The sequence below is a fragment of the Sitophilus oryzae genome, unplaced genomic scaffold, assembly GCF_002938485.1.
Source record: "Sitophilus oryzae breed Bouriz unplaced genomic scaffold, Soryzae_2.0 scaffold_808_pilon_pilon, whole genome shotgun sequence".
NCBI lineage: Eukaryota > Metazoa > Arthropoda > Insecta > Coleoptera > Curculionidae > Sitophilus > Sitophilus oryzae.
In genome coordinates, this window is record NW_022147426.1 from 1,254,186 (window position 1) to 1,279,726 (window position 25,541).

Here is a 25,541-nt window from a genome sequence, read left to right on the forward strand (position 1 = left end):
AAATATTGACTCAAAACTGACAACTAAAGAGACGACTTTATTTATTTGTCAAATTACATAGAAACCAACGCCAACCCAGCACAATATTTTTTCTACTCGTAATAAATTCCTTGAAATAATAATTTCTGAATATTTTTTAAAACGTAACTCGCTATGGAAAAATATTGTTTTATACACGACGATAAAATTGCATTATCGTCTCCCGAAATTAATTCATGAATTAATCTTTTCGGTCGACTATGTATAAAAAATAACTATTAATTTACGTTGAAGTGTTAGACTTACCTAAACCAATTTTACCCCGCGTGCTCAGAACGGATTCGGTGGCCTTCAGATTCTGCAGTCCAAGTTCCGTCAGACACCAGCCTTCAAGTCGGTCAGGTACATTGCCGAAAACGTTGACCGTGTAGGTTTCCACGGGCATGAGCTGGCCCACCCGGTCCCGCAGCTCCCAGTAGGCCAGCTTACACCACTCCAGAGGACTGGTCATCCTCGAATCTGCAACAAAAAACAACAGATAAATATCATCGGCTCAATCAACCTAACCGGGAATCGCGTTTCTTAATTAAAAGTTATTCAAAACTGTTATTTCCGAATAACAGTTAAAAATGTTATTTCCAAATAACAGCTGTAAATGTTATTTTCAAATATCAGTTGGAAATGTGTTATTTTGCGAATAACAATTGGAACTGTTACTTCCGGATAACAATTGTAACTGTTATTTTCAAAATATCAGTTGAAAATTTTATTTCCGAATAACACACAGTTGGTACTGTTATTACCAAATAACAGTTGAAACTGTTATTTCCAAATAACAGCTGTAAATGTTATTTTCAAGAAGTATCAGTTGGAAATGTTATTTTCGAATAACAATTGGAACTGTTATTTCCAAATAACAGTTGTAACTGTTAATTTCGCATAACAGTTGGAACTGATATTTCTAAATCACAGTTGTAACTGTTATTTTCAGATATTAGTTGGAAATTTTACTTCCGAACAACAATTGAAACTGTTATTTCCAAATAACAGTTGTTACTGTTATTTTAAAATATCAGTTGGAAATGTTATTTTCGAATAACAATTGGAACTGTTACTTCCGGATAACAATTGTAATTGTTATTTTCAAAACATCAGTTGAAAATGATATTTCCGATTAACAGTTGGTACTGTTATTTCCAAATAACAGTTGAAACTGATATTTCCAAATAAGACCTGTAAATGTTATTTTCAAGAAGTATCAGTTGGAAATTTTATTTTCGAGTAACAATTGGAACTGTTATTTCCAAATAACAGTTGTAACTGTTATTTCCGGATAACAGTTGTACTGATATTTCTAAATCACAGATTTAACTGTTATTTTCAGATATTAGTTAGAAATTTTACTTCCGAATAACAACTGAAACTTATTTCCAAATAACAGCTGTAACTGTTATTTTAAAATCAATTGGTAATGTTACTTCCGAATAAAAGTAGGAAATGTTGTAACTGTTATTTTCAAATATCAGTTGGAAATGTTATTTCCAAATATCAGTTAGATCTGTTACCGTTATTTAAAAGTCTCAGCTTAAAATAGCAGACCTCTGATAGTCGTGGGCAAAACTGTTTCAAATTATCAGATTAAAATAACAGGCTTCTGTTACTTATTGAATAAAATCAACAAAATTACAAATTAGAGATTGACAAAACTAAGTTAGAACTGTTACTCTTAGTTAAAAATATCACCTAAAAATAACTTAACGGAATATATGATGCAACCATGATATATAAAAAAATCAATTTTTTCTCATCCATAAGTGTTTAATCCGGGTTAATCTAGTTATATAAAAAAAAGTGTCAAGTCACCTTATGATTAATAGCAAATACAACGAGTACTAAAGGATAAACAGAACCACCAGCGTGACAACACTGTATTTTTTTATTAATCGCGATAATATTGCAAAGATAAGCGGAGATGAAAAGTACGCATCCTTGACTCGAGAAAAAGTATCCTAAAAATAAAAACACGTGATGATTGAGAGGTTAGACCATTTATTTTCTAAAGCATCACGATTATTTTCACAGGAAATTGCTGAAAAATGTTATGGCGAAGGGCACAAACAAAATGGCACACTTTTTAACAATTTTTAAATTAAAAAAATAATTTTTATACAAGATTGTGCGAGAATTTCCATTAATTATTTTGTGACGTTTGAAAAAAAAACCATTTTTTTCTTAAATATCGCCACTACCCGTCCCAGATTAAATCTCTAGATGCACCACTAGTATAGAACTATACTTTCAGATACAACAGTGGTACTAAAATTGAACAAAGTTCTATTATTATTTGTCCTAGGTCAATACATGGTTTGTTTCCCCATTTTTTAAATTTCAATTCGTATTTTCACGATTATTTTTGGTATACGTGATAAGAGTCAGGTAATACCAGTACGATCGAGATTATACCTACTACATTTCTGTTCACACGGTTCTTCGAAATGTTTTTAACGAGTTACAAGCCGAATCTAACAGCTCTTATCAGATGATACATATCTATTACTATTATGTAATTAGAAACACTTAATTTTGATTTTTATACCGTACCCATTTTCGATTTTTTTCTTAAATTTTCAAAACCGTTGTTTTTTTTTGGAGTAAATAAATTTAACTATACAGGGTCATTCATAAAGTCGCGGCACATCAAAGTTTCATTTTTTTAAATAGAACCCCCTGTATATTATTACATATTTCAATTCTTCCTTCAATTTTAAGCAATAATCGTAATACACAATGACCATAAATAGAAAAATTAAAATGTTAAACGAAAATTTTGTAATTTCCAAATATTTTTAAGTATCACAGTTTTGGCAGAATGGCATCGTTAAATTAAACTGAACATATCGAAATTATTTAAATCAAATTGTTTAAGTGATATTTTGAAAAGTCAATAACTCGGAAACGGTTGCTTTGAGGTACATTGTGTGTATTTCGATTTTTGCTTAGAATTAAAGGAAGAACCGAAATATGCAATAATATACAGGGGGTTAAATTTAATAAAATGAAACTTCGATGTGCCACGACTTTATGACCGACCTTGTATACTTAAATTTATTACCCGCCAATAGATATTTAAAAATTATATAACTTTTGTATTTAACTTTTTGCGGTACCTCCTATATTTTACCTAATAATCGACCGTTTACATAGATAACACTATAACAGCGGCCCTGTATATATTATAGTTTAAAGTGGTCGATTTAGCAACCATTAACCTATAAAGGGTTAAAACTCGCCGTGTACTTAAAAATCTCAAGATTTTAAGGTATAAATACTACAATACTTGTTCCATTTTAAGCCTATCCCTATCTCGAGTTTATATCTGTACGTATATGGCAGTGAAGTTACGATGGCGGCGAAACCTGGCAACATCGGCCACTTGTAGGAATGTGTACCGTCAACTGACGTCACTTACTAATCCGTGTGCCGCCAGAGACGTCCTAGTAAGGTCGCGGCTGGCGCCGGAAGTTCGGAACGACACGATAAAGTGTCTGATTGTTCAATTTTTTCTAATTATTATCATTACCCGAGCGTATAGTTTTAGTCACAATCTGGGGAAATACTCGTTACCCCGAAATTATAGTCGATATCCGTAATTTAGTTATGGATTGCCAGTGACGGCGCATTGGGTGTCTTAGGGGGGTGATCCTCGTGATTACCATGCTGTAATTTTTGTGGTCTATCTGTTGTCCGTCCTCTTGCCAGGTGTCCTGCACATTGCCGCTTGAGGGATTTGATTCTGCGGTTGACTTGTAGAATGTAGAATGTTTAGGAGGGGAGTTAATCACCGCGACCTTATAGATCTATTGTGTGTTCCCCTTTCTTGAGTTATAACGAGTTATAACTCATCATACAGTCTCAGAGCTTTAACAAAAGCAAGTATCTGAGACGGCTCCACAGAGGCCAGCTCTCCATCCTCGACATCAGACGTACCAAGGTTCATGGCACGAATGGTCGTCGTCTCGGCGCACTCAGTGATAAGGTGTTCTGGTGTTTCCCCATTTTCCCCACAAAATCTGCATTCGCCGTTGTTTCTCAGTTTCAGCCTACTGAGGTGTTCGTTGAGGAGACAGTGTCCTGTTAGAAACCCCGTGACAATCCGAAGATTGTTTTTACTTAAATCAAGGAAAACCTTTGATTTTTCTCGGTCATAAGTTCTGAGGAACTTTTTCGAGTGTCTTAGACCGTTGGAGGACACCCGTTCCAAGTTACGGATGGAGTCTTCCAGATTCTTCAGTTCCGCTTTCAGTTGATTCCCGTTTGGAAAACAGAACGGTTCTGGTCCAGTTAGTGGAGTGTCTGCTCCTTTTCTAGCTAGATCATTTGCTTTTTCATTGCCTTCTATCCCTTGGTGAGCAGGCACCCAGAGTAGGAGGACTTTATTTTCTTTACCTAATTTGTTGAGCTTCTCTAGGCATTCTTTGACCAACTTCGAATTGATGGTTACTGAGTTGATCGCGTTAAGTGCTGCTTGACTATCAGATAGGATGGCAATTTCCTGTTTTCGATAGTTCCTATCCAAGATAAATTGTACACATCTTTCGATAGCGCAAATTTCTGCCTGAAGGATACTGGGGTAGGTGCCCATTGGTTCGGAGTATTCAGTTTTCGGCCCAAATACTCCTATCCCTGTCCCTGCTTTGGTTTTGGAAGCATCAGTATACCACGTGATGGTATGGTCTTTTATATGCTGAGTAAGCGTTTCTTTCTTCCAATCCTTTTTATTACTCAATACTACAGTGAGGTGTTTCTCAAAGTTGTAAATTCTTGGTATGTCATCCACTGGGAGTTGGAGAAGTGGAATTTTCTTTTTGAGGGTGTTCCAAGCCCCTGACCTGAAAATTCTCCCAGTACTGTTTCCGTCAATGACCATTCTAATCATTGTCGCATTGGCATAACTACCGACGACAATATGCAGTGGTGTTAGGTCTAGAATGACCTCCATTGCTGCTGTTGGACATGTTCTCATGGCACCTGTGATGCAGATACATGCCAGTCTCTGTACTTTGCACAGGGTTTGCCTTGCTGTACGTTGCTCTAGTTTTGTATACCAAGCAACTGCTCCATAAGTAATCATGGGTCTTACTATCATGGTATACATCCAGCGCAAAATGTTAGGGGCGCAGCCCCACCTATTTCCCGCCAGTCTTCTGCATATCATGAGAGCCTTTGTGGCTTTGCTGGTAATGTTCTTAATATGCCTGTTCCAGAGAAGTTTACTATCCAGGGTTATTCCCAGATATTTCACTTCCTGTGATGGCAGTATTTCCTTTCCATCTAGATGGATTCTTTTCAAGTTTTTCAAACTTCGCCTTCTGGTGAATGGCACTATCGCGGTTTTGTCTGAGTTGATACTCAGCCCGACAGTCCTGCACCATCTCTCAGTGATGCGGAGTCCTCTTTGGATAATATCACACAGGGTGCCTTCATGTTTCCCCCGTGCAATCATGACTATGTCATCTGCATACCCTATGCAGTGTATTCCCGCTAGAGTTAATTCTTCCAGTAATTCATCCACCACCAAGCTCCACAGTAGGGGGGAGGTCACTCCACCTTGTGGAGTTCCTTGCGTTGTTTTAACAACTACAGTTTTGGTACCTATCTCAGCTTCTGCTGTTCGTGTTGAGAGCATTTCAACGTACGTATAAGGAACGTACATATTAACTATCGGAGTATAAGAAGAAGATTAAATGAAGCAAATCTTGTGTCAAGAAGAACTGCTTCGGGACCAGCACTTACCAGATGTGTTGACTAGACCCAAAAGCAAAGGCATGGTCATGTCAAAATAATGGTTATTGGTATTGTAATGGTTAAAAATTACAAAAAAATGTTAAGTGCCTTCTTCAAAAACGAATATTTCTAACAAAAGTAAAGCTAATGAGATGAACCAAAAAACAAACCATCGAAAAAGGATGTATCTAGATTCTAGATGATAAAATGATTTTTAAATTTCTTGGCGTTTTAACATATTCCAGAGGGTGTTTTAAACTTTCACCAAAATATCAACATTTTGTTTTCCCTCGTACAATTAACAGATGGAGAGTTTCATTTTTAATTTAGAAAAAGATACTAAAAAGTCAAATAATTTGGCTACACACTGCTTAAAAATCATCAAAATCGACCCATTAAAACAAAATATATTAACCTTTAAAATACATCAAAGTTTTAAGGTGCTTATTTTTCGTGCCGGTGAATGTATTTAAAAAACTATATATTTTAGTCATATACTTTTCTAATGAAACAAACCTTTATTTTTTTTCTAGAATCCAAAAATCAATTAATATATAGGGATACAACATATATCCATATACAAAAAGAATAACTTTGATGTGTAACCTTTTTTGGAGACACCCTGTAGAACTCTACATAATTTTAGAAAATGCTTTAAATTGACTGACACAAGCTCACAAAATTTCACTTCAATATAAACTTTTGTTCTCCTTGCAAAAACCGCGTCGTATATGTCGCGCCAAACTGTATAATTCGATTTCAATCAAAATTTCAATGATTAGAATATAAGCAGAATAGGCATAGCTTAAATATTAGATTCATTTATTTCAATAAATTTACTTAAAAAACAATTAAAAAAATCAAAAAATTAAGAAGAAAATAACTAAGAATTTACTAAAATTACTAAAATAAAAAATTAAAAGGGTAAATATTTTAGTATTTTATCTATAAAACGCAATACAAAAGGCTTCACATTAAATACATTGACAGTAATTGAATTCGGAAGTAAAAGCCTCTGAAGCCTTCTCGAAGTATATAAAGGCAATAATGGCTCGTGGAAGTTCGTATTTTGTCGACCCTGTATAGCATACAAAGTCCCAAAATCGAATGCCAAAACGCAATTACATATAGACATAGGGGCCAGAGAAACGCGTCCTAGAAATGTCGCCTGGCCGGATCGGAAGACACCGGCGCGGCGCGCTGCATAGAAAAAATCGCTGGCAATCCGATGCAGATTCTCTATATTCATCTATCGTTAGGCGCCGGCTTATTTTGACTGGGCGACGTTGAATGACCGAATCGCTAAATTTAAAATTTGGCAAGGGCGGCCGCGCCGCTTGTTTATCGCGACGGCGACGAGAAGCGTCGCGACGCCGGCGGACGGCACCGGCTTGACCTCTCCGAACAACCTTTCGCTATCAAACTTCGATCGCTTCCACTATTATTTCTTTGGACCAAAAAATTTTATGATAGTAAACACTTTAGTTCGATATTTATTGGGATTGAACAGTAGAACTCACTGCCAGAATTTCTTTAAAAATTTCAAAATACTGACTCTTCCTTCTTTATTCATTTTTGAATCCGTTTGCTTAATCCGCAAGCACATATCTGCTATTTCCGAAAAGTCACCTCGCAACTATCCACTTAGGAATGCGGAGCACGATCTTTATCTGCCAACCCCGAGCTCAGAACTAGTTAAAGGCTCAATACTGTACAATGCCAAAAAAAAATGTACAATCATCTGCCTTTGAATAGCAAGTCGCTTTCATTCTTTCCCGCATTTCGCAAAGCTCTGAAATCACACTTACTAGAGAGAGCCCTATATTAGTGATCGACCGATACCGATACCGATATAACAATATCGGCCATATCGGCCACCATGCCGATTATCGGCCGATATTTTATTTTATTGAATATTCACGAAAAAGGAATAAAAAAAATTAACTGAACTTGATTTTTTTAGGAACAACTTTATTAAACATACCTATATGAACACAAACTGAAACGGATTCTTTAAAATAATAAACAGAAAAATAAACTAAAACAATTCATTTGAAACAAAAAAATTTTTAAAACGTTTTTTAACTAAAAACTAAAAAAAATTCCTTTAAGAAGTTATTAACCACTAAACATCTTTATCATCTGTTAAAATAGTGCATTAATAATATCTATAAAAGTAATACCATTACAAGACGTAATGCAATGAAACCTAAGAGCTAAATTATATTTTAAAGATTAAATCGACATGAATGTTCTTAACAATCTAACCACTAAACATAGTCTGTACGATATTACTTAAGATGTACGTTATTGTTTAAGACTGAAAATGTTTTAGATGTTAAATGTAAAACTAGAACTTAAATCTACACTTAGCTGTTCTTTATGTAATCTTGCTTCAAACAGTAACAGCGTGAGGTGGTCTCACATCTCTGTACTCGGCCATCCAATACAACAAAAGGGGCCAGAATGAGGACACCATGAAATGATACAGCCGTAACTACTAACTAGATGGGAACGAAGCAGCATGGGGCTCAAGCTATATCCACGCTGGGGCACTTTATATGTAAGAAAAATCATTCCTACTGGGGACACTCGTCCACAGGACATCCGTACATAGGATAATGGTATAAGGGAGCACTACCCGTACCTTGGACCATAACCTAGGACTATAACCTTGGATACTGTCCATAAGATAACGGTACAGGGGAACACTACCAGTACCTTGGACACAGTCCGTCCATAAGACCCTCGAAATACTTCCGAGGGCGCAATAATAAACAAAGAAACTGTCCTTTCTTCCATGTAACATTCTGGAGGACAAAAACAAAAGAACATCAATGTGCCAGCAAAATACAAATACGAGTTAAGGTGGGTCAATCCAAAACTCTACCCTGTTGCTTCGAAATGGCAGCTGATTCAGATTTTGCAGCAAAATTTAAATTATTACCAATTCTAAAAGCCGGATGAACAAAGGTGAGGTTAAGCGCGGAGAGCCACCTAACCTTGGAGCGATGAAACGATAACAGGGTTGGCGACTAGGGAACGTAAAAATTACGCCAAGCGTGCCAAATAAATTATCAGGCCTGAACGATACGGAATCCGATGACGATACGCCAGACATCATATAAATGATATATAAAAAAATACATGCAACGAACTAAAAACGTTACAAGTTTTACGAAAAAAAAAATGGTCCTGGAAAACGCACAGTATTCGTCGCGCTAAACAGATAATTTTGTGTACGAACAACAAATGCAACAATTCGCCTCGTAAAGCGAATGGCTAATAACATCGAAGGCGGCTGTAAAAAACCGATAAACAATAAAATTGTTTGATCGGTACGCGTCGTGCCTTCTTATTTCCATTCGATTTCGAGTTTATTTTTATCGAGCAAGGCGCCGCTTATTCGCCGACATCAATTTGCATTCGCGAGCAATGGTAAACAGAATTGTAAAAATAAATTCTTTCGTCTTTTTATTATAACTAATAGCACAGCTGTAATCCTAGATCATTCATTCATTTTGTCCTTTACTCCTGCGTGGAGCATAGGGCTTCAATAAATGCTCCCCAACGGATTCGGTTGTTTGCAATTGGTTTGACATCTCGCAATGTAGTAGTCATTGGGGATATTTGCTTGGAAAAAAGTCCGGAAGTTTTGCAACTTTGCAGGTTTATACTGACCGAAAACGACATCGACGTCGTTGCCATTCAGGAGACACATACGGAGAATGAGGAGCAGCTTACGAAGAGGGGTAAGGTATGTGGCTACGATCTAGTCGGGGCCACATACCACCACGCTTATGGTGTGGCAACTTATGTGAGGTCCAATATCGAAAATGTTCACTTGCACTCAACATCTTCCAACAACATACATGAGGTGGTGATCCAAATAGGAGATTACACCATAAATAACACGTACAAACCTCCGGCAGTCCCATGGCCACAAGTTCTACTACCATTGCAACATCCATCTATCTATGTAGGTGATTTCAACAGCCATCATACGCAATGGAAATACAGAGATAACGATGAAAATGGCGAGGCACTTGTAGATTGGGCGGATGAAAATAACATGTACCTTGTATTTGACGCAAAGGATAGAGATTCCTTTTTTTCGGCGGCCTGGAAACGTGGGTATAATCCGGATCTTTGCTTCGTGACCACAGACAAAGAACTACATAATAACATACCACTAAGAACATCTCATAAAATCCTACCAGACTTTCCACATAGCCAAAACCGACCTGCTTTAATAGAGATTGGAATAACTATCCCCTTGGTAATATCTTTCCCTCGACCACGGTGGAATTTTCAGAGAGCAAACTGGGAAATGTTCTCTAATAGTCTGGATAAGTGCCTGAGGTGGATCCCTCCTAGAGCAGATTCATACACGAGATTTGTAGCTGCGGTCGTAAGCTCCGCAAAGAAGGCCATACCCAGAGGATACCGCAAACAATATATCCCAGGATGGGACGAGCAATGCGAAACCCAATACCAGGCATTTCTCGCTAGCAACGACCAGGAAATTGCCGACGAGTTGCTACACAGTCTTGACGCGGCCCGTCGAGGGCGATGGGTGGAAACCGTTCAGGCATTGGACTTCAAGACTTCTAGTAGAAAAGCATGGTCTCTTTTAAGAAAACTAAGTGACGGCAACAATACCGCCCACAAAGACACACCAACACCTCCAAACTTGTTGCTGCTTCGCATCAAAGTGTGACCAATCTACCTCCATTTCCTCAGTTTGATCTCGTTATATACCAGCCTCTGGTTGGTTAAGCTCCATAAATCCTCATTTTTGATAGTATTTGGTCAGAATATTCCAACAATTTTTTGCAGACAGCGGTTTATGAATACTGGGGAGTTTGTTAATTAATGGCGATATAATTTTCCAGGTCTCTGAACCAAGTTCTGAGAAATTCTTTCGAGTGTCTTAAGACAATTGGAAAATTCCCATTCCAAGTTACGGATCGAGTCTTCTAGGTTCTTGAGAGGTTAGGTATAGATATTTATTTTACATATTTAATTTATGTATGTCAATTTGTCTCTTTTTAATAAAACTCATACGACAATTAAACTTGCAGGTATATTTTTAGTCCATTAATGTGGATTTTGCCAGGCCAAAAGTGAAAATCCATTAATCGGTCTTGCCAAAAAATTTCCCACACGATTGTTTTCGTTTTTTCTTTTTAATGAAAAACATGACCGATACATTAGCGAGGCAAAGCGAACAATCTGTTCAAAGACCTGTTTCACAACACAAACCTGTCTGTACAATGTCCTAAAAAAAATAGCTTGGCAGTCAAATAATGTGAAAAATGCATTTTGTAAAACAGAATATCAAAATGTAAACGAAATTAGTTTTCGTGACCCATAGAATTATATATACAGGGTGGTCCGAACTGTATTCCGGAAACTTCGGCAGCATATTCTGCACATAAAAATAAGTAAAAAAGTTCGTATAAACGTATGTCTTAAAATGCTTCGTTTCGGAGATACAGGGTATAGAAGTTTTATTTATATTTCGATTTTTTCCAAATAGTTTCTGAAGTAAGGTCAATATTTAGATGAAAATTGATGTCTGAGAGTTTTTTGACATGATGGTGTGAGATGATCAAAATTTTAAAATTCAAAATTGTTCATGATCAAATATTTCAGAGCTTTGCGAAATGCGGGAAAGAATGAAAGCGATTTGATATTCAAAGGCAGATGATTGTACATTTTTTTGACATTCTACAGTATTGAGCCCTTAACTAGTTCTGAGCTCGGGGTTGGCAGATAAAGATCGTGCTCCGCATTCCTAAGTGGATAGTTGTGAGATGGCCTTTCGGGAATAGCAGATATGTGTTTGCGGATTAAGCAAACGAATTCAAAAATGAATAAAGAAGGAAGAGTCAGTATTTTGAAATTTTTAAAGAAATTCTGGCAGTGAGTTCTACTGTTCAGTCCCAATAAATATCGCACTGCTCTCTTTTGAAGTTTGAAAATACGATCAAATTTTGTCGCGCCAGAATGGAAGGGCATAACGAAGATGCGACTCAAAAAGGGCATAATAGACTGTTCTAGAGGTTGATAAAGTTAAGTTCCTTAGAAACTGATCTTAGCGCAAAACAGGCAGCGCTTAGTTTCTTTGATAAAGCTTCGATATGTAAGTCCCATTTTAACGAGTTTTGTCTACAAGAATTTCACAAGAGTCCACGACGTCAATAGTGGTGTTATTAAGTACAAAAGGTTGTATAGTACTTTTATAGACAAAACTTTAGTTATTATATATTATATGATATATATTTTTGAACTGATTGCTTAACGTAGGTAGTAGTACATATTTCTAGCGATGATTACGAAAATGTCCCACGAGAAATGTATCATGCACCAACAAAATATATAAAGTTTAACGATTTAATAACTTATAAACGAAATATTAATATCGCCGCATCTGTAAAAAACGTACAGCAACGAAAAACAACGAGACGAACGGTCCTGGCACTACTTCAAAATGTTACACACACTTTTAATTCATTTCTAAGAATCACAGCCGCAACGAGCAGCAAACACACACAAGTTATTAATTATAGGACGTTATTCTGAATCTAACATGTGAACGTTATCAATTAATCGGTTATTGACTAATTAACAATCATTATACGGAGTACGAAGCGATTTAACTTTTGATTTTTTTTAACAAAAGTGTAAAGCCGGATTAATATGGGAAATCTGCCCCCGCGGCTTTTTTGACTCGCGCTCAAGGGATCGATTTGGTATCGAATCAAAATAATTCACCTGGATTTTTAGCTCTTTAACTCAAACGGTTTTCGAGATTTTCAAAAAAACCTGTTTTTTCAATTTTATATTTATTTTTATAGTAAAATTTAAAATTAATTAATGATGATTTTTTTTCTAATTCTTAGAAGTCTAAGCCCGCGGCCACACAGAAAGTGTTTTGCGTGTTTTGCGTCTCAAGCGCTTTTTGCGATTTTACCGTTTTAAGCGTTTTTTTCGATTTGTGTCCATTAAAAACACGCAAAAGACGCGGAAGGTCTGCAGTTTCTATCAAGATGTCAATAAGTAACGTCGCAAGCTCGTGGATTCCCGGCCCGTCCAACAATCAATCCTGTGAGAAAGAGATAGGCGAGATCGGCGCCGTTAGCGTTGAAGAGACGAAGATAAAAGATGCTGGGGTTGAATTGTGGACGAGCCGGGGCATATATTCGGAGACAAACACAATCTACTCAGGGGCGTAGATAGGTGTATGCTATGGGGGTGGTACTATGATTAAGTCGCAAAAAAAATCACCGTCGGAATTTTTTTGTCGAATTAAAACGACGGCGATTTTTTTGTCTTCAAAAAGATATAAAAACATAACACAAAAATTAAAATATAGATTTGTAAATAACATAAACAAAAATGAAACAACGACGTTTATTAGTTAATTTTCTATAAACTATAAAAAAAAACTCTAAACTATCAAACAAACTATAAAAACTATAAACTATAAATAAAACAACAAAACAAAATGAAGTTTTCTAGTACGCTGTTTGGAAAACCTATCAATAACAGCATCAACATTTATTTCAATATCTTTATGGATATTGATTAGAGTTAACCCCACTAATCTGTCCTGGCCAATAAGAACACTTTGTGTGCTTTTAATTAGGTCGAACATATTATAAACGATAAATCAACATAATTAAAAGCATACAAAGTGTTCTTATGTCGGATTTTAATTAAAAAAAATCCTTTCATAGTCAATGACTATTTCAATTCTCGTATCTCGTCAAGCGTCAGGGGGGGGGGTACTGTCCCCCAGTACCCCCCCTTATCTACGCCCTTAAATCTACTGCTAGTGCCAGTGGTGTGTGTAAAAACAATAATTATTATTTGCCATTTATTTTACGAATTTTAGTTTATATGTGTATAGTTTTTTATGCTGTAGTGTTGTGGTTAGTACTTGTTATAATTATAATATAATATAATAAATAATTATAATTATATAATAGAATAGTAAATATTTCTAGTTTCTAATGCAATTTTAGGACATGATTTATGAAACATTTTGGAGTGAAACTTCTTTACGCGCGCTGGGAGTAAAAATTCAAAGCCGTGACATACGAGCTAGTGAGACGGCCCTGACACACGAGCTCGTTGTAAACGAAACGTGTTAACGGCTTAGAAATACGTATAGTGACGCGACGTGTATTTGTGAGCAGTCCACGTGTTTATCAAAAATACCGATATTTTAATACAAATTTTGTAAAGTGAATCATATTATTACGCGTAAAAAAACATTTGTTACACGTAAAAAACTATTTTTATTATTTTACGCGAATAAAACTAAATAAAACGATTTTTTACGTGTAAAAATCTATTTGTTACACGTAAAAAACTTTTTTACGCGTTAAAAACTTATTGTTTCTGGTAGAAAACCTTTCTTACGCAAAAAAAATTACGTGTAAAAAACTATTTGTTACACGTAAAAAACTATTTTTTACGCGTATAAAACTATTTGTTACTGGTAGAAAACTATTTTTTACGCGTATAAAACGATTTTTTACGTGTAAAAATCTATTTGTTACACGTATAAAACTTTTTTACGCGTTAAAAACTTATTGTTTCTGGTAGAAAACCTTTCTTACGCAAAAAAATAATTACGTGTAAAAAACTATTTGTTACACGTAAAAAACTAATTTTTACGCGTCAAAAACTTATTGTTTCTGGTAAAAAACCTTTTGTTACGCAAAAAAAATATTTTTTACGTGTAAAAAACTATTTGTTACACATAAAGAAACAATTTTTTACGCGTCAAAAACTTATGGTTTCTAGTAAAAAACTCTTTTACCCAAAAGAAATATTTTACGTGTAAAAAAACTATTTGTTACACGTAAAAACTATTTTTTACGCGTTAAAAACTATTTGTTTCTCTTAAAAAAACTTTTTTTACGCAGAAGAAAAACACTTTTTGCGCATAAAAAACTATTTTTTACGCGTAAGAAAATATTCCTTTAATTTATTACTTTTTCAACATTTCAAACTACACTTTTTCAAACATTTCCTTCAAATTTCCTAAACAGTAGATGTTCTTTATAAAAATATTTTTAGGTAATACCCTAAAATGAAAAAAATGCATACTATTTAATTTATTTTTATTGTATTTATTAAATATAACGTCCGCCTATGACGGGGTCTCATCTTAGAAAACGCTAAAGACGCTACAGAAAACAAATTGATTTGTTTTCATTTGCGTTTTTTGCGAGACACGCCGAACGCTACACGCTTTTGGTGTGGCCACTCCTATATAATCCTGTAATTTTGTTTTTGTCGCTAAAGACGCTTCACGCTAAAAACGCAAAAAACGCAAAAAACGCTTTCTGTGTGGCCGTGGGCTAAGACATGAAAAAATAATATGTTCATGATTATTGAACGAAAAGTCGATTTTTAGCCGAGGAAAGAAAATTAAAATCCTCATTTTTTTTAACCTTTGTGAAATATGTTATTGTTACGTTTTTCGTCGATTCCGTGTGGATAGAAAGTCACAATTTATTTAAACACTATTTATTTAACACTAATTAACAAAAATAATAACGATAAAAGACTTATAGAACTATTTACAAACGATTTATAACTAAGAATTTATTTTGAATTTTAGCGCGTCAACTGTATATTTATAACTGCCCTCTCTAGGCCACTGCCGCGGTTTGTAAAAGCACAATCAGATAACTTGCCAAAAGTCGATGCTTTTATGTTGGCTGCTTTTATAAATACAAATTCCCAATTTATTGGTGCTAAATTACGAGGAAAAAAAAGAGAGTATGTAACATTTATTCTGTTACGAACTTTTATATAGTTATAAATATTAATGTTATAAACTTATTTTTCAAATCAGGTAGGGAGACGTACGGAGATAATGCTGTAGGTTATGTAGAAGTGAAAAGAGACAAAAATATTTGTTTACTACGTGAAAAAATAACTCCAGAGCATAGCGTGAAAAAGAAAGTTTTTTTTTATATATTGACACCCCCTTACCCTTGTTATTTTTAAAGATTGTTTTTTTTACGAAACTATTTTTACGAAAAAACTTTTAAGTTAAACGGTTTTATCTTATGTGCACTGATAACTAAAAAATAATAATAACAATTAGGTATTTTGAACTTCTAGTTCAGAAATATTTTAGTACTAGGCAGAATAGCTTTTAGGCATATTAGACTAAAATAAAAACGTGGGGCCCCTCTGAAATCCTACCTATGGCAAAGCATATCTTTATACTTTGGTAGATCATGAGCTCGGCGTTCGCTGGTGAAGCCGCCACGGCTGGTTATTGATTGTCAAAATTTCCAGTTACGATTATATAAGTCGATGCAATCCACACTTAGTATAGAAGAAAGTATTACAGCAATAGTTAATGGGCCCCACGTTTTTATTTTAGTCTAATATGCCAAAAAGCTATTCTGCCTAGTACTAAAATATTTCTGAACTAGAAGTTCAAAATACCTAATTGTTATTATTATTTTCTAGTTTTCAGTGCACATAAGATAAAACCGTTTAACTTAAAAGTTTTTTTACCGATTTTTTTTTTCGTCTAAACACAAGGTTTTACTTGATACGCCTTGATCAGGTAAGACTGCCAGGTAAACCGTTACGCGTAGAGTAAGATTTAAAAGCGAAAACCTCAATTAAAAAAAATACAAATTTAAAAAAAGCCATACTTAAGTTTATAATCAATGTCATAATGTTTTAATATTTAAAAACAAACAAATATAGTTTAAAGATATACAAAAATCCCGCTATCTAAATGAGACCGAACAGCATTGTAGAACAACGATAATTAATAAGTTATTTTAATTAATTAAATCGTGTTATGGTGTTTTGAAATTTTTGAAAATCGACTAGTTAAGAGATAAGCCCATAGAAACTTATTAAATAAAAAGATGTCAAAGCAGTTTTAAATCAACTATCTCCCGCCGCATACAGATATACGGACGTACATGTGTATTTTGAAACGTTCTACAGCACGTACGTACGTCGCAAAAAATCAAACGAATTCGGTTTTGGTTTACGTAATTCTATCTTGCGGACGGCCATCACTGCGGCCGGCAAAAATTTACGTGTAGGGAGGTCCGAAAATATCGACCAATCAAAATATCGATACGCTGAGAAAAATCGGATGGCGTAATATCGATATCTTAATAAATCGGTAGTTTTGGACTCGCGCAAACGACCGAAGTAGCATTTTTAGACACAAAATCGAAACAAAATCTCTGCTGATAAACGTTTCGTAACATAAATCGCTTTTTGTTTAGCTATAACAATAAAGATCACAAACTTTTAGAAACTTTTAAGAAACAGATGCAGCTCACATTTACAGATTTTGTACCCGTTTTGTGCCTGAAAAGTTTCCGTAACTTATTTGATATACTGACAAATTTGAGAACATAACCTTACTTTATTGTTTAGATTTTGTTTTGCAGTTTTTGCATTTAAGCATTTTTCAAATTTTTTTAGTACTCATCATTAAAAAAGCCGAAGGAAGGACATATGGTGAATACAAATACAGATACTTTTCTTATGCGATTTTATAATTATTTATTATACGCATTACAGAGATAATTTGTTTTACGAAAAAAAATGTAATAACAGCCACTACCCATACCCAACAGAAAACCGAAGAAAAATGTTACCAGCAAACGTTTTTTTTCTCATTTTCCACAACGGAATACATATTTTTATGTTTTAATTGTGTTTGATGTTGATAATAAGTAAATAAAAATGTTTTCATTTTTTTGACGAGAAGTTTTGATTGGCGTTGTTGACAGGTGACTAGTTCGAAATTTACACACATATCGCTAAATCGAAACATTTTGCAAACAAGGTTTTCATTTATTGTCGATTCATTTTCGAAACACGAGTTTCTCTCTTTTTAGACACAAATATGACATAATGTAGATGATTTGTGTCCGATTCCATGTTAATTTTATAAAATAATGAATTAAAATTCCGCCATGTTGGTTAGTGATAGCGTTTTTAACTAAAAATATCTGTTTTTAACGGCTGTTAAGCTTATAAACTCATTAGAACGCGTTCTACTTATATTGATTTATATATTTTTATTTTCAGAACCATTGATATAGAAATAAAAATAAAAATCTATATCTCAAACTAGAATATTTTGTAGCAACAAATAATGATATATAGAAGAGGCATTAAAAATATGAAAGTACATTTTTAAATGAAAGGATGAATTTGCTTTTGCCAGACATTTTTTATGCAAAAAAAACTAGAAACAAAGATTTTAAGACAAAAAAATTATGGCGGAGGACGACATTGTTGATGGTTGTTTTCATTTTGAAATCCACACACAGACATAGATTATTTTAGTTTGGTATTTTGTTTCTTCACATTTAGAAACAGTGGCTGCTGAAAACGGGAACATCTCGGACACAAATTGCAGAAAATGTTTCGAAACATTTCCTCTAATAGTTTTGATTCCGCATCGAAACATTTCAGGAAACAGCTAGTGCCACCATATATAGGTTTCGAAAATGTTTCCTATTTGTGGCATACCGTTTCCATTTTGTGTCAAGAAACAGACACAATTCTTAGAAACATCACCTAAAATGTGTCCAAAAATGCTATTTGGGAAGATAGCTATTTCTTGAAGCATCAGAGAAGTACCTACATATTATTAATATTATTAAGTTATTATATTTTCAAAAATTATACGTTTTTGAGATGTTTTTAGGGTTCCGTACCTAGTGATGTTGGTAGCGAATATTTCCGTTCGAATTTTGCAGGAAATTTCAGAAATTTCCGAAATATTCGGTCCCAAAATCGCGAATATTCGCAAAAATCCGAATTTTGCAAGAAATTTCTTTTCAAAATTCAAGACATTGAGCAAAAATTTAACGAAAGTGTATCGAGTATGCCTATTCTTAAATCAGAAGAAAAAGAAGGCTTCTCCGCCTTACAAAATAGAAAACGTATGGCTCTTAAACCAATGCGTTTTGCCGCGAATCTCTTGGACCCCCCTGTTTCCTGGGAGAGCACCTTAACAATGAAGAACACATAGCCGCTATGGAATATCAACAGCCGCTATCAACAATATCACCAACAAACATCCTCAGTCCTCAGTTTGTCAATAATAAGAAAGCCATTTTTACAGATGTAACAAATTATTGCGCCAAATCGGGTTTATGGGCTCTCGACTACGTTTGGATGTCAGTTAAAAATGTAGACTGTCTAAGTTGGTGGCAAGCAATGTGTAAAATACTCAATTGAAATATTTAGCTGTTGCTCTGCTGTCTTTACCAACGTCATCTGCAGTCACTGAGAGAAGTTTCAGTACTTACAGTTTTATCCATACTAAAAAAAGGAATCGCTTAACTGCACAAAGAGCCGGCAAAATAATGTTCGTAGCTCATTACAATAAATTATTACTACAAAAACAAAAAGTGGATATGAGCATGATATTCAACAACATGAAACTCCTCCAGAACCACTAGAACCCGTAGAGGTAGAGGTGCATCCTTCAGAATCAGAAGCAGATGATACATCAAATATATCTGATTTGGAAATAGAAACTGACGAAGACAGTACTACTACTACTATAATACCCTATAAAGATGGGACCAACTCGGCGCCTGAAAGTATTCCGGAATAGAAAAATTCAGTTATTTGTGTTTTACGTTTTTAAATTTATATTTCGTGCTTTTTTGTTTTTTTTTTAAGTTCATAGTCATAGTTCATGGTTTATGTACAAAGTACAAATGTTACCCAATGATTTTTGTTATGTGTATGACTTTAATGAGTTATGTATTGTTTATTAAAAATATAACAACTAATATTATGTTTATTGTTTTTTTTTTCACTTACATGTTGGTATCAAATGTCTATCTAATTTATTCTTTTACTGTATCAACAAAAAATATGTAAAATTGTAAAATTTCCTAAAATTTCATAAATTTCCGAAAGTTTCGGAAATTTCCTCTGCAACAATCAAAAATTTCTGAAATATTAACATCCCTATCCGTACTCAAAGGGTAAAAACGGGAACCCTATTACTAAGACTTCGCTGTCCGTCCGTCCGTCCGTCCGTCCGTCTGTCACAAAGGTCTATCTCAGTGTTGCCATTGGCAGGGAAATTTCCCTAGATCTAGGGAAAAAATGAACTCTGCAGGGAAAAAGGAATTTTTTTAGTATTACAGGGAATTTTTTAGTATTCTAGGGAATTTTCAGAAAATTTTATTAAATTGTGTTTCTTAAATCGAAATACATTTTTAAAGCAAATATATCTTGCACCTATTACTGACTAGGTAGAGTATATAGTGTATTCGTTATAATATTACTCGGAATATATTATTTTTTGTTCAATGTTTTTGTTTTGTTTATTTTGTGTTCTATATAGTAATATCATGTAATATTATTATTTACAGAATGGTTTTCAATATAATATAATCTACAAATTATAATAGGTAATATTTTTTTATTCAAAATCTGAACTAAATAGTTTACTATACTTATTTATTTATGAAGGAAACACGTACTCGTACTCGTAGATACCAGATAAAATACCTGCACATTAAAAAAAACATATAAAAAACTGTTTTAAATAGGAAACCGGGAAAAATCTAGGGAAATAAAACGTTTTCTAGGGAAATTATAGGGAATTTTGGAACTGAGAATCTAGGGAACTTCTAGGGAATTTTTTGAGATTATGCTAGGGAAATAAAAATATTTAACCTGGCAACGCTGGTCTATCTTATGAACCGTTATAGCTAGACAGTTGAAACTTTTACAGATAATGTATCTATGTTGCCGCTATAAGAACAAATACTAAAAACAGAATTAAATAAACGTTTATAAATAAAAAAGTACTTTCACTAAACATTATCTTTTAAGAATTTTACATAGAATCTTTCAAGTCCTCGGTGGTTTAAAGCGTTAGGACTTTACGTTGCTATGACGTTGGAACGTAGTAAGGCAGGTTCGAAAAACCGTTCTTTTTTTAATTTTTACATATTTATTTTTACTTTTTACATATTTATTATTGATTAATACAATTTTTAGTAATGTGTTTCTTCATTTTTTTTTAAATGCGCACTTATACGCGCATTCAAAATTTCAGTTAAATCGGAAAAAAGTTTATAATAATATAATGTCTAATGTTGTATAGATAATGAATGGAACGGAACCCTTCGTGCGCGAGTCCGACACGCACTTGACCAATTTTTGTTTTGAAATAGTTTCAGAGAAGTGGAAAATCGATGTGGCAATATCGATAATTTATTGGCAAAGGGACATTCCTAATATTCTGCTCTCAACTGATCCAGAACCAATAAAGTTCTGTTTGTTGACCCGGCTGCTTTATTGACAACACTATATTTAGAACGACAAATGTTATTTGGAAAATTATATCTGTTCATGATATTAAACATTCCTGGTATGGGATTAATCGGTTTTCATTTATTTGAGATCCACATAATATACCCGCTATATTTACCTATATCAAATAAACAAAAAATTGACAAAGTTCGCAATTTAAAAGTACGTATTATAAATTAATAGTTCAATTATTAGATTTGTTCATTTCTTATTCTTTGTCATAAATCCGAAAATTATACTTCATAAAAATAATTAAAAATATGTTTAAGCTTGTGTCAATGAAGTCCCCCTTGAAGCCCTGTTTTTTTCTGTGATTTGGTAAAAACTCGAAGAAAAACATTTGATTTAAAGCTAAGAAAGTTCTTTGCTAGGAAGTAAAATTTCATGGATATTTTCATTGACAGGTTTTAGTCTAAGCTACATAAAAAACCTCATCATCGTTACATGGCTAATTTTTCTTGTGAAGTCTCCTTATGTGTAGCCATTATGAAATAGTCATGTCTGCCAGCGCGATCCCGGGGCTTAAAGCGGGGGGCGGCCAATCGAAAGGGTGAAATTTTGCCGCTTTAAGCCACCGCTTTAAGCCCCGGCTAGGCACTATTTTGTTTCTTCTTTTTATTAACGACATTGCTAACATAAACATCAGTGGTAAAATATGCCTTTTTGCGGACGACACTAGCTTCACTTGGAGCAACAAGAACGTCAAGGCACTTCATAGGATTATATCAAATAACTCATTAAATCTTGGTGCGATTCGAACCTCCTGAGTCTCAACATTTCTAAAACTAAAGCTTTGTCGTATAAAAACTCGCTGCAGCCTTTTGTACTTAACAACTCCACCGCCGTAAAATCTGTAAAATTCTTAGGGCATGTTGTAGACAATTCTCTGAAATGGGACATGCATATCGTCGCTTTGCCTGTTTTGCATTAAGATCTGTTTCTAAGGAGCTTAGACACTTGTCAGTGGCTAGAACTGTTTATTATGTACTTTTTGACTCACACCTCTGATATGCCCTTCCATTCTGGGGTACGTGTTGTGCGACTCAATTTGACCGAATTTTCAAGCTCCAGAAGAGAGCTGTTCGATATTCACTAAGTGGGACTAAACAGCAGAACTCATTGCCAGGACTTTTTTAAAAAATTAAAAATATTAACTCTTTCTTCCTTATTTATATTTGAATCCGTTTGCCTAATACGTAAGCATGTATCAGCTTCTCATGAAAGGCCATCTCACACTACTTATCCTCTCAGGAACGCGGAGCAAGATCTTTATCTACCTACCCCACGCTCAGAGTTAGTTAAAAGTTCAATAATATACAACTCGAAACAAATACTATATAGACAATAGACAAGGCTTTCTACGCCGTAAATGACTTATATTTTGATAATCAAATTTGTAAACACTGACTGGTCTAATATTTGCTATTACTATATTTACTATAAACTTACTGAATATTTTTGAATCTTATTTTTATTTTTTTATTCTTTGACAATGTAAACATTTATAAATGTTTATTTTAAACAAAAAGACTGACAATGCAATTTGTATACTTGTTTTATATTCTCTTTTGTTTGTTTACTTTACCTTTGTCACACATAGTGCACATACTGTTTTTTAATAAGAATAAGTATATAAAAATAATGCTACACGTAAAAATATAGCTTACAGTCGCGTGACTATATTAGACCCTCAAGAACGAAATTAGTTGAAAATGGATTTTTCAAAATGGCATTCTCTCCTTATGATTTCAATACATTAATGTCGGCTTAGCGGGAAAGTTACAGGCTCTTTGCAAGATTTACTGGCACCGGTTTAATTTATTACAGGCTGCCTCTATACGCTACAACCTGTATATGTATTTTATAAATTGGCAAGCGCATTAAGAAAAGTGTGAACGTACATGCATATAAGCTAGTTACACAAATATGTGTTGGAGTAATTTGAAATCGTCTACCTAAAAGCACAGAATATCTAGCTACGCAAGAACAACTACTTTCGAAACAACCTGTATACATTTTTAAAAAAATCTTAAAATATGTAAAAAAAAACAAAATAAAATATACGTGTTTAGGTGTTTTTTCGGAAACTTGACCGTTTTTTAAATAAAAAATATTGTAATATTTGAGGGGTTGGTTTCACCCTCTTGGAACTGGAATTTCGAAAAATCCCTTCTTATCGAACCTCTACACCCTAGAATCAACCTGTATGCCAAAATTGAGCTTCTTACGTTGAGTGGCTTGAGCAGGATCGTGATTAATCAGTATGTCAGTCACTTAAGGATTTAATATATTAGTATAGATTCTACTTCAAATTATGAGCAGTGTATACCATGTTTATAGGACCACTTCATAAGTTGAGCAGTTAAATACGTAGTCTATCTGTCAAACACGTCATACCTCAAAAGAACCGGGAATTCTGAACCCTAACAGCAATATCCTGGACGTATTTGGGCCAAGTTTTTCTGACTGTTCTGCAGTTGCTTGAAATTTTCCATCTAGTTCGCAATAGACACAGAATAAGTGAAATATGTTTTTTGGACCGTTTTTGTGTAGACAATGCTTAAACGAATGTATCGTTCCACATGTTTGTGCACAGTGAAGTGGAGCATCAGTATCAACTAGTAAAAGATAATAAAAAAAAATACATTTTTAATACGCGCGGTAATTTTCTTGTTCACCCTGTACATGGAAACACACAAATCCGTCATCGTGGCGGTTCTCCGTCGCCGGTCGTCCTTTCGAAATCGCGCCTTGCCGCGCCTCGACGAGACCTTCGATTGGTCGGTCGCCTGGTGACGTAACGGCCGGCCATCATCGTAAACAGCGTAATCTTGGCGCCACCGGCGGCGCGTAATCTCTATTTTTAAGTGCCGCCACCAAGCGCCGTTGCCGGCTCGCCGCAGATTTAGCGGTTTCAAGGAAATTGAGAGCCTTTCATTCTGAACCTCGAAACCAGTGAAATAAATTAGTAATTTCAATTAGTTGTAGAAGTGTGTTCACCTAATTTTAATGTAAGCGTTCAGAACGTCATAATTAATTAATATTGTACTGGGTTGGGGCGTTGGTTTCTATTAGTGTTGCACAAGAGTCTTGAAAAAGTCTTGCAAGACCAAGACACTCTTGCAAGAAATTGAAGACAAGACTTTCAAAATTTCTTGTCTTGAATTTCAAGACAAGAAATTGCGCAAGGTATGCCGGGTTTATATAAAATTTACATAGTCGTAATCACAATCATAATCATAATCGTATAAAAGTTATGACGATGATTAAGACTGTGATTATGATTATGATTTATGCAAATTTTGTATAAACCCGGCATTAATATTGACCAGTATTCATTTTTGTTTCTATCATAGCCAGTGTTATAGATAGAGTTGAGAATGAAATAAAATAAAGTCTAGGCTACAAACCGTATATTGGCCATTGGTTTTATAGACAAAATTATATTGGTATAATGGTATTATAAAAAAAAAACTAACGGTAGTTTAAACTAATGGTGGGTTCGTGGAGCACGCTATTTGCGCTATTCGGTACTACTTTTCATGCACGAAATTGCTCCGCGAACAAAAAGTAGTATAAAATAGCGCAAATAGCACACTCTAGCATGACCTTTCCGTACAACTCTGTGTCCAAACTTTTCAAACCAATCTTCCATAATAAATAAATAAAATAAATACCATAAAAAATAAAAGTAACAAACGGGTAACCAAAATACGAGGCATGTTTTTTAAGTAAGTACCGTTTTGGAATTAAAAAAAAACGTGCAAAGATATCGCAATAACTTTATTTTTACATGAAAGCCTGTACCTTAATCTACTTTTCTACACAATTTCCGTGAATATTGAGGCACTTGTCATAACGTGGCACCAGTTTTTCAATACCCTCCTCATAAAATTCTGCCGCCTGACTGGTTAACCACTGTATCACAACTGTTTTGACTTCGTTATCGTCTTGAAGACGCTGACCGCACAGGTGTTTCTTCAAGTGCAGGAATAAATGGTAGTCACTGGGCGCCAGATCAGGGCTGTATGGATGATCTAGAGTTTCCCATTTAAAAGATTTGATGAGATCTTTGGTCCGATTAGCCACATGTGGACGGGCATTGTCATGCAGCAAAACAATACCCTTACTCAACTTGCCACGTCTTTTGTTTTGAATTGCACGGCGCAGATTGTTCAATGTCTCACAATAAGATGCTGCATTGATTGTCTCATTACGAGGCAGAAACTCCACTAGCAATACTCCTTTTCTGTCCCAAAAAACTGTGCACATGATTTTCCGGGCAGAAATTGTTTGCTTAAACTTCACTGTTTTGGGTGATGATGAATGTCGCCATTGCATGGACTGTTGTTTCGATTCTGGTGTGACGTAGGCCACCCATGTTTCGTCACCAGTAACAATTTTGT

At 34.6% G+C, this 25,541-nt stretch overlaps 1 protein-coding gene across 1 annotated transcript in view; it reads right to left on the bottom strand.

Annotated features, from left to right (window-relative positions):
* The window catches only part of LOC115888777 (mothers against decapentaplegic homolog 6), a 122,771-nt gene that overhangs the window by 4,139 nt on the left and 93,091 nt on the right, over positions 1 to 25,541 (bottom strand). The window contains exon 5 of the mRNA XM_030908619.1: positions 286 to 498. Coding sequence (XP_030764479.1) covers positions 286 to 498 — 213 coding nt within the window. The remainder of the gene's footprint in view (positions 1 to 285; positions 499 to 25,541) is intronic.